Source organism: Toxoplasma gondii, chromosome V (genome assembly GCF_000006565.2).
Source record: "Toxoplasma gondii ME49 chromosome V, whole genome shotgun sequence".
Taxonomy (NCBI): Eukaryota; Apicomplexa; class Conoidasida; order Eucoccidiorida; family Sarcocystidae; genus Toxoplasma; species Toxoplasma gondii.
Genome location: NC_031472.1, coordinates 1,681,687 through 1,697,807, shown reverse-complemented (window position 1 = coordinate 1,697,807; position 16,121 = coordinate 1,681,687). Strand labels below are relative to the sequence as shown.

General features: G+C 51.4%; 3 protein-coding genes across 3 annotated transcripts; 1 reads left to right on the top strand and 2 right to left on the bottom strand.

The window, feature by feature from the left end:
* Nucleotides 1–796: 796 nt before the first annotated feature.
* Nucleotides 797–9,402, bottom strand: TGME49_286750 (MA3 domain-containing protein). The gene is made up of 10 exons (XM_002369260.1): nucleotides 8,978–9,402; nucleotides 8,236–8,392; nucleotides 7,392–7,630; nucleotides 6,845–7,008; nucleotides 5,858–6,019; nucleotides 5,203–5,356; nucleotides 4,655–4,810; nucleotides 3,651–3,794; nucleotides 2,622–2,792; nucleotides 797–1,870 (listed from the first exon to the last, which is right to left on the bottom strand). Exons 1-10 carry the CDS (start codon nucleotides 9,086–9,088, stop codon nucleotides 1,781–1,783), a joined length of 1,548 nt encoding a protein of 515 aa, XP_002369301.1. The 5' UTR covers nucleotides 9,089–9,402; the 3' UTR covers nucleotides 797–1,780.
* A 911-nt stretch (nucleotides 9,403–10,313) lies between these two features.
* On the top strand, nucleotides 10,314–13,474 carry TGME49_286760 (hypothetical protein). The gene has a single exon (XM_002369261.2). It carries the CDS (start codon nucleotides 11,450–11,452, stop codon nucleotides 12,800–12,802), a length of 1,353 nt encoding a protein of 450 aa, XP_002369302.2. The 5' UTR covers nucleotides 10,314–11,449; the 3' UTR covers nucleotides 12,803–13,474.
* A 764-nt stretch (nucleotides 13,475–14,238) lies between these two features.
* On the bottom strand, nucleotides 14,239–15,395 carry TGME49_286770 (hypothetical protein). Its single transcript, XM_002369262.2, has one exon. The coding sequence runs from the start codon at nucleotides 15,030–15,032 to the stop codon at nucleotides 14,568–14,570; it is 465 nt and encodes a 154-aa protein (XP_002369303.1). The 5' UTR covers nucleotides 15,033–15,395; the 3' UTR covers nucleotides 14,239–14,567.
* Nucleotides 15,396–16,121: the final 726 nt, after the last annotated feature.

Below are 16,121 nucleotides of genomic sequence, written 5' to 3'. Positions count from 1 at the left end.
GATGTCCCGTGTCTACCCGGCCACTCACACACAACCCCGGGCTCGCAATTAGAACCTGTCTTCCACCACACTGACAGTAGAATTTCAGAGTAAGCGTTACTCAATGAAAGCTCTGGTTCCACCAAAACTTCCACTGCTCGACAAGACGACATTCGTAACTCGCCATCGCAAGCATGGTAAAACAAGTGGGTTTTCCTGGTCAGTCCTCGTGTTCGTATGCAGCCATGCGATGGCTACCACTCTACCACAGCGCGGGGGTACCTGTCCACGGTTTGAAAAGCATTTTCGTGGCTCATTGTGAACGTGGGATGAACTAAGTATCTTTTTTCTCCGCAAAACAGGGGGAGCCTGACTCGTCAGTGACAAAACGTCGCGTTCACATTCCACAGTACGACAGGTGACGCTTCAGCTATCCAGCCACTGCAGGCGCCACTTAGTCTACAGGCAGCTTTGATAGACAGTCGTCTGGCTTATTAGTCACAGACATCAGGGACTGCGAAAACGCACCATATACGAAACACCTCTTCGAGAACAACTGAAAAGGCCGTATACGTTAAAAGACACCGCCAGAAATTGTATCTACCACACGCACACAGTTCCTTTCCTAGAAGTGTGTATCTGAATTTCGCTTTCATCTGGGCGTTAGCGAAAGATACTTTGGGACTTCTGTGTGCTAACAACCAAAACCGTGGCGTCGGGTGCGACAGTCAGGAAGCTCCACTGTCTGCGAAGCCGCCATTCGCGACAGAGGCAGCCCCCCGATCCCTGGATCTTCTTAACTGCTTATTCTGTCGATCGAGCAGACTATGAGGTTTACTGATTCCACTATGATGTCGGGAAAGGATAGACAAGGTTGGTCAAGGAGGCGTTTGCAGCCAAGTCTTTCCCACGAGGCAAATACTTTCGGCTGCTGTCCCCCCACCGCTGAAATCATCCAAGAACAACCTTGCTCCGTAGGGGGCGGCACCAGACTCAGCATTTCACCATAGAAGCGACATCGTGAACGGGGAGCCTAGGAACAATTGCGGTGACCAATGATCCGACGTGGACGTTTCGCAGCAAAGACAGAAACAACCGAAGCACGAGATCTCGAGATAACGCAAGGCATGACTCGACCCTAACGCACCGTAACAGTCAAGAACCTATCACACCTTGCCCGCCAAAAATGCGCTAACCGTATGAACAAAGAAAACTCGTTCCTAATCTTGCTCACCCACCCGACACAACGGTGGCTGCCTAGACCGGCAAAGAAAACACTGCTAAGAATCACAATGGACTGCACACTCCTGTGTAGCCGATATCGTCGTGCAGCTTCTTGACAACCCACCGGGTGCCGACCTGCCCTGGTCCGCTTTTGGACTGCCACGATACCACAAAACGTAGCGTGACACTTGACTGCAGCTCCTGGCGTGTATGGGCAGTATGGACGCCGAAGACAGCTCGTCGCAAAAACCAAAACTCGGAGAAACTCTCCCGGTTGGACAGAGGCTCTCGTTTACGGGGAAAAGCAACTCTGAAGGCTCGCTGAATGGCCACACATACAGCTTAAAAATGCGCCTCCCTCAACGGACAATCTGGAGAGCTATTGGCCGTGGAAACTCACATTTTGGGGGCTTACGCGGGAACACGCACTGCATTCCCCCTAAGAAATTCACACACAGTCGGGGAACACGCAGGGCGCCGGAAGGATGTGCACAAGACTATAGCGACGTCGCGTGCTTAAATATCCAGCACTTTCTTTCGACGAAGTTCACAAGTGTGAACGCGGACAAGATGCCCCTTAAAACTCAGCCGACAGCATGCCTCTCTTCTTCGCCTCTTCCACAAGTTGCGGGAATCGTCGATCCATGTCAGGAATGTCAAGTTTGATCTGCGAAGAGACACGCATGGCGCACCTACTCGTAGCAAACCCAGAAAACTGCGTGACATACTATATCGCGTTCGTTGTGGGGACCCGGTGTCCGTGCCAAAACAAGCGTTACTAGTTCGAGGAGGACACCATTTTCTGAAGTGGGGCTCTCCCTTGATAATGCCTGGTTGTCTACAAGAAGAGCGAAACACATGATTCAGCCAATATCGTGAAACGATTCGTGTCAACCCTCAGACGGCAGTATTGACGAAGCACGAGGAAGACCTTCCAGACGGGAGAAATGGCATGCCATAAACGTTAGATAAAGCATTTCTTCGCAAATACAGACCAGCGTTGTCGAGGGCTTGCAGAGAGGAGGCACGCGAAGGCTCTGCTCCTCGGACCCTTGTCGCTTGCGGCGCAACGACCATCACGGAAAGTGCTGTAAAGGAACTGATATCCGCCGTACTTATGGAGACCTAACATATGTATCCAAGGTGTACAAACATCACGATATCTACGGTGGTAGTCTCCTTTCTGATATTGGTCTGCATGCCGAGACAAGAACTAACCAAATACGCAAATAAGGCGAAAAACCTGTATGCGTCTGGAACAGGTCTAGAGGTTCTCCGAACAGATTCTCACTATGGAAGATAAATTCATCTACAGTTGCCAAGACTGCTCCGACAGACAATACACAATGGAAATGCGCAGCGACGGACCGGAAAAGAACGAATGCGTAAACGAAGCGGGTGCCACACATGGAGCCTACCTCCTCGGCCATGTTGCGCGTCTGCTCAAAGCCCTTCTGAATCATTTCCTCGTCGATATCAGTCCGCTCCAACAAGTAACGGAGCAACGCGAAAACGTTCTCAGTCGTACGCTCCCCCACAGCAGCCTTCTCCATGCCTATGACAAGAAGCTTCCGAACCATTTCCGCTGCCTACACAGAAAAAACACCGAAAAAGTAAACTGGAGAATCACTAGAGGTAACATGACAACTCCAGCCGCGAAAACCACTTCAGTCGACAAAGAGTGTATAGAGCTTAACGACATGAGTATCTCAACACGTGCGCGTCAAACAAAATATATACACAGATATACATACATACACGTGAAGGCAAGGACACACGCGAAACCTGAGGCAGCATTTGTAGCAGTGTATACGAAAAAGACCACAAGTGTAAAGCAAGTCTTTCCGAAAGTATCACTTTACAGTGATCACTGTGCAAATGCATCCACAGAGAAAGTACGGGACACGCACGCAGAGTTTGTGCACCGAGGCTCCTAGAATACTGCCGTCGGGAGCGCGCATTTCTTCTTTTTACGGTGAGGAATTACGTGAATACTTTTCTATTTACCACCCAGAGGAGTTGCGCGGCCTCGCGGGAAGGAAAAAGAAGCAGCTAATAGAAGCAACCTTGCTCGCGGCGCGAAGACACACAGAAGATTCTCCACCCTCAACCCGCCCCCCTCGTCTACGCTGGTGCGCCGCGTCGTTTACAGCGACTGACATCGGTTGAATGCTGAGTTGGAGGACTTCTCTCTTTACCTTTTCTTCCCCTTTCTTTCTCTTTAGATAGATACCTGCAGCTGACATCTACGCCACACCTTTCGGAAACGTCAGGAACTGCACAAAAACGTTCACCTATTTGCATGCGTACACGCTCATACACGTACTGCGCCACATTTCTAGCGAGAGTGGAAAAACTACATATATGCTTGTAGACGAGTATTTGCGCGTCTCTCGCGCCGATGCTTGGATTACTCTTCAGCGGTCCAATGAAAACAACAGACAGACCTGGTCGGGGGACAGCTCGAGCTCGCGAAGAATGCAGGCGGCTTCCTTTTTGTCGTTGCTGTCGAAATATTCGTATAGACACTCCCGCACACGCGCCTTGAATTCGCATGCCTCTGCGTTGTCTGGATCGGTCCCCGTCCAGACCTGCGAACAAAGCCTCAACGGACACCGAGCTCTTGCCAGTGTTGAACGCATACGCTCACAAAGCGCTCCCTTATCTTTCATAAAAGGCACACGGACACTGCCGTCGAGTCGCATTGAGAGTACACGAGTCTTCTGGACCGTCCACGATGTTCAAAACAAGCTGTACGTCCCTGGCAATGGCTCGCATGGTTAGCAACACACGCCTTTAAAGACGCAGACTGAAAAACCCCAGAGTCTGTACACCTCTACGCAAATGCAGACACTCACGGCTGCAGTGCCCGGCAAGCAACATCGATTGCCCCACGTAAAGGAAACAGACAATCCGAAAGCTTTAGATGTTGAACGCGAACGAGTCCGCAAGATGCTCCAACAGTCGGTCGGCACTGCACCACAAGGACTCATTTGTGCATCTGTGCATCTATGTTCTGAATCTAGAGTTATCTTGCACTTTTGATTTCAAGAACACAAAGATTACAGCTAGACGATGTCGTGTGACAAGTGGCTGAAAACCAGTTTTACCTAGGAACGCAACTGTGTCTGTTTACTAGATTTGAGTCAAACACATCTGACATTTAAACAAGTATCTTCGTTGTCTTGTTAATCAAGTGAGTTCACGCGTGTTCCTCCTGAACAGACGCTGAGCTGTACCTCTACAGACTCCAAGTGCCTCTCCAAATAGCCCCCCGAAGACAAAACGGTTCGTCGGCGATAAAGGCCCACACCAACATGTATACATGTACAAGGATACTTACGTGCACACTTACATAACTATACACGCATGCATAAATAATGCACACACTTAGATACACTCAACAGAGGCGTTGTTCCGTCCAGACCAGAGAAAAGGTCCCACGTCATACCTTTCGCAGCCTCACACTGATGCCTTTCCCATTTTGCTCGGCAAGCCACTTTTGCACTTTTTTCAAGACCTGCACGCCCGCATCGCCGCCGTAGTTCAGGCGGTACCGGTCAAGCAGGAAAGAAGGCGGCAAAATCTCGTCGGCAACAGCCCGTGCCTGTGAAAGGAAGCCAAAAACCGCTGAAGGTGTGGGTACGTACAGGCGCTGGTTTTGCGACTGGCGTCATCGCGTCTTCTGCCATTGACGACGACCGCTGAATGTGGAGTTCATTTTCCATCACACTGCACATAAAAAGATTCCTGTCCCATTCGTGGACAGATCCACGGGAAATTCAACAAGAAAACCACGTTCACGGCCTGCATCGATGTACCGCCAGACTCTTTTACCTACACTTAAATCGACATGCTACGCGGCAGCTGGCATGGCCAGCCGCCTGTTACCACCCCGCCGTGGACTTGTTCCGCTCCAGACAGCTCAGGCGCTGTTTCAGTGCAGTGCCCAGGGATACTCCACCCCGCCCCCAGCCGCTTGTTTTTCTTTTGTCTCACCAGAAATTTCGCAAGAAGATAGTACACGTCCGGGTTGTCCAGAGAGTAGTCATCGACATCGCCGACCAGACGCGCGAAAGCAAGCTGGATGTCATCCGGTTTCAGCACCTTCCCGTACAGCCGATCCAGTGCGTTGCTGACCATCTCGCGGTGTCTGTGAAAACGTGTCAGAGACATCTGGCATTTCTACAACAGGACCCTTTCTTGTGTCTCAATCCAAAACTGAGGTGCCGAGATCCCCCGCCCGCACCGCCGCGTGACTGCGACGAAGCAAGACCCGCCAAGACACTGTTTTTAGACACAGATGGAACCCATTCCCAAACAATCGTGCCTGAGAAGAGAGGCCGCAGACTAACAAGTGCCCACGCTATTTCGACAGGTCTTGAGAAGCACAAAAATCCACGTCACAGTACATACGTGCAGATATATATATATATATATATATAAGTATCTAGATGTTGTGTGTAGGTGTGATGTACAAGTTGTCGTCCAATAAGTTGTTCTAGGACACGGGCCGCGAGAGGGCAGAAGCAAATGGAGAGTGTGGATGAGTTTTTTCTCTGCAATCCCGTGTGGATTGAAGGGCTGACTGTTTCTGCAATTGTTTTAGGAAAAGATGTGCCAGAAGCAGACAGCATCTCGTCGCGCGACTTACTCGTTTTCCTTGGAGAATGCTGACTCAACGACCATCTTGACGAATTCGTGCTGGAGGAGGGGCTGGCGCTGCTCGTCCAGGAAAATCTTCATTTCTTCCACGCTTCCGGAGTTGAAGAAGTCAGGCAAGAAGTTCCTGACAGCCTCCTTGAAGGATTTCAAGCTGAGGGGGGAAATGAAGCCGCCCAAACAGAGAATTCCACTCTTTTAAGTCACCCCCGTGGTACGGTTCACGGGCTATTTTTGTAATTTTGGTGCGGCTTACTTGTACGCAAGCAATATCTGCTTGCAACGTCTCAAGGACAACCGATGGTCTAGCTATGATCTTCATAATCTGAGTGCCGGCTTTGGATGAAGATTTGGGAGAACAGGGTAACTCCTTTTTTGTTTACCCACACGAATGCAAGTGTCGTAAAGAAAACGGTTCGAACGCGACAGGGAGGCAACAGGAGCGCAGACGACCGTTCGTCCCTTGTGAAGACACACGGCGTTACAGTCAAGGTTTCGTTGATTTTTGTACTGTCAACGTTTAACACACAAATTTTGCAAGACAGTCTCAAGCCCTGATCCAGCATAGTTCTCTACCGTCGAGACTGCGGCGTGCAAGAACTCTTTTGGAACGGCATCTCTTTGTACACAGAGCATTAAGGATAGCTCAAGACACGAGATAGTCGAAACACCATGCACACCTATCGCATGCTATTTTCACTTTTACAAAAGACACACAAAAACGGTGAATGGGTGTGAAATCGCAAAACGCGTTCCGAACGGCACCTCTCTTCAGTCTCAAATTGGAGCATTTTGGATGAGCAGACGCACTCGCCACACCGCGACAAAACATGCTGTTTACGGAATACACGGATCGGATTCTTGGTGGCCATGGTCGTGAGCCGCCAGTTTCGTTAATCCTGGAGGTTCCCATGAGCGGAGCCGACTCGCTTGCAGACAGGAGGAAGGCTGCGCGCATGCAGAAACACTTCAGACTCACTTTCGAAGAGCGTCTACCAGGTGTCGATTCCCTTCGAGAGTTTCACGAGACAGCGCGGCCAGGAACTTCTCCGGCAAACGCCGCACATAGCTTTCATCAACGCATCCGTCCAGAACGGCGCAATCGAGGAACAGATACACTCGATCCGGATTGAGTTGCGAATCCTGAGAGAGGCGAGCAGTCACCCAAAAGAAACAGCGAAAACGACGAATCAACGTGACTGCATGGACACGCGAAGTCACCATAAACCGCTTACAAACACTCCTGTCTCAAGAGCGATTCACGCGGGAGTTGCCGGCGCAAAACTCTGGATAAAGCGTCCGGCGTCGTTCCACACGTCGAACTGCTTTATTTCGCCGGAAGAGCCCCCTGTCACGAGCGTACATCAAAGAAATCGAATTGTCAGATGCGATGATGCACACAAGCAACGGTGTTCCATGACACATTTAGGAATGGCATAACTTTGTGGGCATTTGCAGTGTCCTGTTGGCTCACACGAGAAACGGCGGCACCACGAAAACGCCCTTTTTCAGAACTGACCACGTACCACGTTGATGTCGCTTGCAGACTGGATCAGTTTCTCGAACGCTCGAACCATCTGCTGCTTGCTGACGATGTGCTTGTCGACAAGAAGTGTGAGAGATGCCGAGATGCATCTCTGCTCGTCCGTTGACCGGTGCAGAGACGACTGGATCGCGAGCACTAGAAAGGAGTCGAGGTACTGGTTGCAGTTGAGTTCCTCTAGCGCCTTGGACAGGTCGAATGTTTCACGGTTCACGAAGTAACCTGCAAGGAAGCATCGGGGAAGGATCTGAGAGAGAGTCCGGTTGAGCCCGCAACAGCTGCACGCGAATGAACCACCACGTCCAGGCATGTGTGTCCCACCCGCTGAACATCTTTACTCGGCTTTAGCGCTTTAAAACTCCGCCGAGCTTCTCAAAAGAAACAACGTGAGCAGTCCGTGGTCTCTTGAGCCTTCGCTCCACACAGTCGTACGCTGCGTCGAGGAATTCTGCCGTTTCTTCTCAGAGGGCGATCGTCTACCTGGGCCTTGTTTCTCCACAGGAGACCCAGGTGAGTCTGCTGTCCAGCCACACATGTGTATATGGATGTGTCCTAAGATACATAAACAGCCTGCCCCAAACATGGCTTCTGTCTCTTGTCAGATTCGGCTGAGGGGAACCAGTATACCTTTTTACTTGGGGATGGTCTACTGCAGTGAGGTTCTCTTGAGTTTCTAGGAGGGCCGCAATGGGTACGCATTCGCTGGACTCCACACACTCACAGACATATACAGATGCTTTTGCAAAGTGCAATGACCAAGCGAACTGTTCGAAGCATGAGCTCACACATCAAGACCAAAATTCAGCCCGTCGGTATTTTCTTCTTACTGTTCAGAATTTCTTTCGCGAGCTTGGTAAACTCGTCGAGCGTTAGGTGCGACTTCTGCGGTGGTGGGGTGGCACCGGAAAAGCAACTGGTTTTGTTCAGTGCTTGCCGGTATTCATCAGCGGCGACATCAATGACCGTATACAAGCAGTCTTCATCCTGTAAGGGAACAAACAACGTGCAGAACCAAAATGCAAATCTAAAGTCGGGAGAAACTCTCCATCTGTTCTGAGTACCACGGTATTTCTCAAAACCCAGAAATGAAATGCACTGCTGTAGAATCACGGAGATTCCACGAGGCATCATGCTAACTGACACTGGATAAACCTGTACATCAATATGCGTACATGCGGCAAAATCGGTACACTGCTTACTTTACCCGCGTCGGACTGTCTGCAAGTACACAAGTGCGGTATCACCATACAAATGATTCGCGATGCAGGACGACTTAAGTCATACCGAAAAAACCGAGACATTACAGTGCCTAGGACAATCTCTGTGACTCCTGTTATGAGACACCGACATGGCTTTCACCACTGCAAGTCAGCTGCATATGTCAGGGTAGCAGAGGAAAACTTCCGGCGTTGTAAAACACCAGCTAACCTTGGGAACGTGGGAAAAAATCGGTGCGCGGCAAAGGTAACTGAAAACGCTCTAGCATTCGAGGTCGGTAGTCAGACAGTCACTGCGTGCTTGTTTCTTGAATGAAACACTAAGAACATAACTACAGGAAACGAGCGTTACCTCGGATTCGGAGTCGAAGATCGGGTCATACGTGTCCATCACCTTGACAGGTCCTCGCAGCTCCTCTTCCAAGAGAGACATTTTCTTCCCAAGCGCTTTGTTCGACGCCATCTTGTCTCGTAAAAACGAATGGTTTCCTGTTTCACACGACTGACGTTAGCCACGACACACACGAATCCCCCAGAACTTTGTTCCGATGTCTTTGTCTTGTCTTCGAGCGAAACGTCCACCCGGGATCCGGGGTTTCAAAACGAACCTATTTTTTCTCAAAAGAAGTACGGCCGCATTACATGGAGCTCCAGGAGGAAGTCACATAAAGCCAGTTAGCCGTTACACTAGCAACGAGGCATCAGTCACGGCGTTTCTTGTCAGGAAATGAAGGGTGACAATGTCCCTGTGCCGACATATGCAACGAAAAGCTTTTCATTTATGGCGAAGCCACCGAGACAACGCGAACCGTCAATCCAGAGACAGCGGGTCGCGCTGAAGGCGCGTCTTCTCCAAAAACGCTTTTGGCTACTTGACCTGCGCGAGCCTCACACTGGCGACCTCCGGAATAAAGTTTCAACGGACTACTGCCACAGCTTCGAGGTGTAGCACAGCCAGTAGACAAAAGCTCACTCTGCGGAAAAAAGAGCAAAAAGCAGACGCCGGAACGGTTACACTGTAGCACAGACCGACGTGCTCATCAAGAGGCACAGGAAGTACTGGTGCTGCGAGACCCAAAACAGATACTCTTCTTAACCCGGATATCCGCGCATGAGCCCCCGCTATTTCTGATTTTCCCTGGAGCGGCGCGAAAGCTTTTGTTAGAGGCGCCCGCCGAGGAATGAGAGAGACAAAGCCAGCAAAGCCCTGTCCAAGCGCGCTGTGCCTGAGAAAGGCTCTCGAACAAAAAACAAAGGCTTCTAGCGAAAGCTCGGTAGCCGCAAAACGGAAAAACGTGTTATTCGCCTTCTTGCTCGGTTTGAATGCTTCTGTTTCAACACACCTGCGAGACGAGGAACGGTCCGAGGGTCGCAGTGCCACGAGCCCACTAGCGGCGGGGATTGCCGCGCGACAGAGCATGTAACTCCATCAGAACCCCCCAACAGTCGGAGCGCTGCTCTTGCTCGTGGGAAGGTTTTTCATGCCGTGGTGAATTCGTGACGAAGCGTGTGTAGGAAATAAATAAAAATCTCTCGAAAAAACTGCTACCACCCGAATCGACTTATCAGTGCCAGTCTGTGGCTACTCTTTCTGCTTCAGAGGTATGGCAGAACGCCTAGCTACCGTTAAGAGCCGCTACACGCTTCCTTATTCAGACGCGCCGGCAGTGCTTTGAACTGAGACGGAAGGCGCGTTGAGGTAAGTTTGCCAGACGTTTGCCTACCGCAAAAGACACATACACACGCAACAGTCAGGCTTCTGGGTAGTTGGCGAACCTCGCACGCTGCGCCCTGTTGCCAACGCTCTCGATTGAGCAGCCGTTTTAAGGCGAAGTGGCAAGAGGGCGTTGTTCCGGACTTGCTGACCCTCGAGAAGACTAAAGTTTCACTTTCGCATACTGGGAAGGTTTTAAATGTAGCTGCGCATTTGCGCGGACGGAACTCCGACGCAGTCGCAGAGACTCTGAGAGAAGGGAACCGGCTCGCTGGAGGTGGCACTTTCCAGAAAGGTGTCTGTACGCGAATGCAGGACCGCTTATGCAAGACGTGCACCGCACGCGCCCAAGAGACAGATGGATGTGTGTGCATGGCAGCACATCTGCATGCAGAGGGGCGACATGAAGTGGCACGGTTTGAAGACATCGGAAACCCGAGAAGGCGCAATGCGTTTCGGTCTTTTCTCTTGTCTTGCATTTTCATGATAGTTTCCGAAACAAGCACAAGCTGGCGCCCAGACTACACCCGGTTGAGTACGACAGTCCGGCCGCGGATGTCACAGGCTGATTCTTGAGACGCTTTTTATTGCTCGTTTACTCCTGCGGATACTCCCGAAATTAAATCGGACTGTAGTGTATCATTCGACAGCTGACGGTTCAAGTCGTATTTTTCTTGTGTGTAGTATCTCCTGCCCCCTGTACATGTTCTTACAGGCACTGTACATGTCTCATTTGACGGAGACTGCCTCGATCTGTCGTCTTTTCTCCGTGAACAGCACCCGTCTTCACACATCGCGTGTCACCCGGAGGATATCGTAGGTTGCGGTGAGTGTCCCCCTCTGCGTACCACTTTTTGACGTTGTGGAACAAATGATCGAGTAGCCTCTTCAGCAAACACTCTCCACAGGCTGTATCTCCCGCCAAGCCTTCAGATCCCCGGCAACGGAACCACACCCAGCCTGACTCAGCACCAGGGACAAATAAATGGACCAGAGCCAGGAAGGAGATTCATTCTGATTCGCTCCATTCTTGGAAAGGCGGTCGGCCGTCGTACTTTTTTTCGCCGGGAAAATAAGTTCCTAACTCCCTCAGCAGCAGACCCTGCGAGCATGTCTGCTGCGATGGCCGCGTCTCCCGCGGTGGCTTCTGCCACAGACGCGCTGTGTCACCCTCATCGCCGCTGCAGCGGGGCCGCCGGAGCTTCCTCCGTTAAGAAAAAAAGAGAGACGGCCGCTCTGTCGCTCTTCCAATGGGCCACAGCGCTGTCAGAGCAGGCCGCGGGCGAATCCGCCTCGCGGGTCCACAAGGAAAACGCGGCGCCTTTCGAAAGTTCGCTTCTCCAGCCATTCTTCCCTCCCCAGGTTTTCCGGTCCTTCTCGAAAAGGTTGAGTGTCTCCAAAGCGTCTGAAGTGGACAGCATGCCGCCTCTCAAAAAGGCGCGAAATCAGTCGTGTTCTTCGCCGCGGCTTGCCCGCGCTGCGAGCCGCCTCGGTACTTCGAAAGCTGCCCATGTGGCGAAGGCCGGTGGCCGGGAAAAGCGGACTGAGAATATATGCGCGCTGGAACAGCCTGAATTTCTCGAGACTCATGACGAGGTACGCCCACAAACCCTTTTGTCTCCCAGCGAGGAGTCGGAGCTCGCGAGCGCCGAATCCCACATGAAAGGGTGGGTTCTGAGCGTGGCCGCCGCGGTCTGGGAGGTCCGCGGGAGCCGGTTGTCTGAAGCCTACGAACGGGAGTTAATGAATCTTTACGACCGGCCTGCATGCGGAACCACAGGAGTTCGCGCCTACTTGAATGTTGGAGAGCGCGACGCGTGCGCCGCTCTCCATCAGGAAGTGCTCCGATTGGAGCAGCGGGCGAACGCAGAGGCGGAATTGCAGCGCGAGTACCTCACGCAAGTCCATCAGGAGCATGTGAAAAGTCTCCAGCGCCTGCGGACGGCGCTGCTAAGTCGGCAGCGGGAAATGCGTGCCACTCTGCAGCAGCTCGCGGCGGTGCACCACCCCCAAAAGAGAGTCGCAGAGAAAGGCCGAGCAGGCACCGAACTCGTTGACCGGCTGCGAGAGCTGATGGACGAACAGGAACGCCGCGTCACCTCGGTGTATGTGCAGCAGGTGAACCGGCTGCAGGAGTCGCTCAACGAGTTGCTGACAAAGAGAACGGATCGCGAGGGAAACTCCCTTTCTGCCCAGAATTCGCAGAAAACAGCGCGAACTTGCGCGAACGGGTTGAGTGTGCAAGACTCTGCCGAGTCTGGCGCGGCGCTCTCTTCGGCGGCTCTGCAGTCCAAGCTGTCAGACAAACGCGGGAAAAGACAGAAACTATCGTCCCCCTTCTGCAACTCCAACAGCAGCCTCAAACGACGCAGCGTGTGCATGCTCCGCGGCCTCGCGTGCGTGACGCGTGCCGATGCTGCAACAGCCAAGAAGAGCGGAACCTCCAAGCGCATGTTAAGGTGAGGTGTGCGATACGGATACTTTGAGATGGCAGGCTGCCTCAGGAACCAGGAGCTGCAGTCGAAGTCCGCACCGTTCCTCTCGGATACAGGAAAGGAACGGCACGACTTCTGCATGCGGCGCTTGAGCCGTGAGCACAAGTCGTGAAGGAACCATTAGACCAGCGAATGCATCGGTGAGCAGGGTTTGGGGGGGTTCAAACTTTTTAAAGTGAGCGTGCAGCGTGCTCGCCATGTTCAGTGAGAGGCTGGGAATCGCTTTTTGGAGAGGGCAGAGAAGGTGTGATTTGAAAACCTAGAAGGCGATTGTCGCTTCTTAAGTGTACGTAGTTGTGTTCAACTCCGTGAACAGGCCGTCCGGTAGTACGGCTCACGTTGGAGGTTAAGGAACGTAGTGCTGTCATTCCCTGTGAATATCGACGGTGTATGCCTGGGGGTTGGTACTGCCAAGTGTATTGTGGCAAGATGCACATCTAGAGATGAAACGAAGTGTGCAGCGAGGAGTCAGCCGACGAGTTCGTCAGCATTTCCTTTTGAAGGTGCGGGCAGAAAGGAGTTGAAGAATGGCGACGTCGTAAAAACGCACAGACCTACGCCTTCAGTGCTAGCAAATGTGTTTGTCGTCGTTGCTGGCATGGCGACATATTGGCCATGTTAAGACAAAACTAGACGTCGGTAAAGACTGAATTTGCGACTAGCAGATGTACCCACCGGGTATTTGATTTTGGATGGTGAGTGTCAAAAGATGTGGTAGGTCTAGGTTTTTCCGTGGCTGTCGACAACGAACAACTCGAGGGCATCAGCAGCGGTATGTACAAGGAACCCGGTGGTATCAGCCAAAGTTGCCGCACACCCAGCTTTTCGCGCCGACCAGCCTCGAGCAATCAGTGAAAAGGTAGCTGCTAACGCTATCTGGTACTACTTGCGGGCTGCCGTATGAAAGGACGCTTTCAATCGACAGAGCGTTATTTTTTTATACCACCTCTGCAGCAGGAGGCACCACAGACGGCCGATGTCACGGGTCTGTGGTCACCTGGTGCTGGTCAGTCTAGGTGATTGCATAACTACGAATAGGTTTGAAGTTTGTTTAGGTAATTTTCCTCCGTTCGTGATTTCCCACGACACAGTTAATTGCCAGGATGATTGTGTATCATATTTAGACATGTTAGTGTACGAGCTCAATACGCTAGCGGATATCTCTTCTGTGCATGCTCTATGCGACTGACCGGAATATAATGCTATGGAAGAGCAGAAGTGCGCGCGGCCGCGTGAGATGCTAGTGGGTATGGTCGATGATAGAACCCTGCTCCAATACGAACGTGGGGTGGTGTTATGATGCTGAGAATCTGAATTAAAGGTCATGGTTGCTAACGTGACAGTGCGCTTCTTGCAGCAAAGATTGCCGCTTTTGCTTAGCGTCGCGTGTCCACGTGAGCAGGTTTTTTCACGGCGGTTGTACCCTTGGCAGAACCAGCGTCAGATCAAAGTTCGAATCCCTTAATACACATCTTCTGTGACGCCGTGGCAGGAAACCAGCTTTGAACTGAACGAGAACTAAGCATGTGTAGGATCTGTGAACTTCACCGTCACGCGACCAGCAGGCGACAATCCATGTGATTAAATGGTTGACAACAAAGAACGTAGATTCCCAAAGGGGAGCTGGGTTCCAAAATGTCGAACATGCAGAGTTTGACGGCCTACCAAAAATGACACGAATGACACCATGGCTCCTCATAAAAAGAGTGCGAATCCGTTACGTCTCAAGCTTCTTATGAGCGCTTGTCGATGTGCAGACGAGCATCGGCATTTCGGTCAAGGACGAAGCAAATCAAAGAAAGAAGAGAAACAAGTAAAGAAAAAGACCCTGAAATGATGCCAATACCTCCGCAGTATCCGAGATTGCCGAACAGGGCTTGGAGGCAGTTCCAGACGAAGAAGAGTGCGAAATTTTTGGAATTGAAGTCGATGGGATAGAAATCAAAGTGGCACAACACTGATATCATACCCATCACGAAAGGTGTCCAGATGTCGATGAAGACTTCTGGAACGAAAGAGAAGAGCGCGAATCGCCAGCTGTCATGGTTTATATCCTTGAGGAAGTCGCCGTTATCCACTGATAAAGATACAGCTTTCGAGGGAAGAATAAAACACCACTGAAGAAGCGTCAGCAGCCCCGCGATCAGGCCCAACCATCGTGTCACGATAAGCAGATCTCCAGCGCCTCGCGTATCCATCGTCACGAAAAGTGGTTTACGCAAAGCTTTTTCCGGAGGTGGTATCCGTCGCCGCCTCTTCGAATGAGACAGAACAGAACACCGTGATCTGGTAAGCCGCTTCCTTCAGGAATCTCAGAATTGTGATATGGGTGTCGGATCGTGAAAAACAATTTTTGTGAAACCGAATAGAAAAACGCAAGCGACAAACAGAAAAATAAAAATTTTGTCTTGCACCCTGGGCGAGCGATTCGTGACATAGCTTGTCGTGGGTCCACCACCACACGTACGTTGCATGATCCGCGCACTCCGTCCTCGACGTGCATTTTCATGCGTGTGGTCTTGTGCCTACCTGCCGCGAGTTTCAGAAAGCATTTGTACTATCACAAAGTCGCTAGCGCAGGCCAGACTACCTGTCGTGTGAACCCATATGCTCGCCATAGCTGCTGACACCAATGAGTCATCTGCGCCGAAAATTAATCAGAGAGGGCTGTCTACTAGCCATGATTTCTGAGATAACTAGAAACGGTCGAGTGGGGGGTGTTCTGTTCCTTGGAGGGTTTCAGAGAGAGTTTAGCAATACGGTAGTGTTCGACTGTTGGAACGCAGCTGCGGGGTGCGGATGCACTGCGCAAGCCGTTCGCGCGTTTGCGGCAAACGTTTCACGGTGAGTCCGACTGCTCCAGGGAGGCCACCAGTTTTGCGTATTGCTACTTGTTCACGAGCCTGACCGTCACGTATGCAGCCTAGCTACGCACTGATAGGAGATATTTCTTCAGAGAAGAAGTCTCAGAGATGATCTCGTCTTCACTCTAGGCTGGGGTGTGTTACAATTCTTTTGGCAGAGGCGAGAAGGAGAAAACTGCGAAATATAACCTGAGAGAAGAACACACCTCGTGAAGAGAGTGATCTGGTACCGCAGCCATATCAAGCCATCGTCTTTGGAACAGCAAAGGAGTCACATTGCCCAGACTGAATGGGGCCTAAACGTTTTAGGTACACGGCTGATGGATATTACATGCCCGCGCATATTTGTGCTGAACCCGGGAACTCACAAAATATAAACCATTTCATGTGTCGCATACAAATGCGCTTCTCCTCTGCTCAATG

Excerpts from the sequence above, each read along its gene's own strand:
- TGME49_286750 (XM_002369260.1), bottom strand. The coding sequence starts at position 9,088 with ATGGCGTCGAACAAAGCGCTTGGGAAGAAAATGTCTCTCTTGGAAGAG. Across the intron at positions 8,393-8,977 it reads TCTTCGACTCCGAATCCGAG|GATGAAGACTGCTTGTATAC; the intron begins GTAACGCTCGTT and ends GTTCCCTTACAG. Across the intron at positions 2,793-3,650 it reads TCGAGCTGTCCCCCGACCAG|GCAGCGGAAATGGTTCGGAA; the intron begins GTCTGTCTGTTG and ends TTTTCTGTGTAG.
- TGME49_286760 (XM_002369261.2), top strand. The coding sequence starts at position 11,450 with ATGTCTGCTGCGATGGCCGCGTCTCCCGCGGTGGCTTCTGCCACAGAC.
- TGME49_286770 (XM_002369262.2), bottom strand. The coding sequence starts at position 15,032 with ATGGATACGCGAGGCGCTGGAGATCTGCTTATCGTGACACGATGGTTG.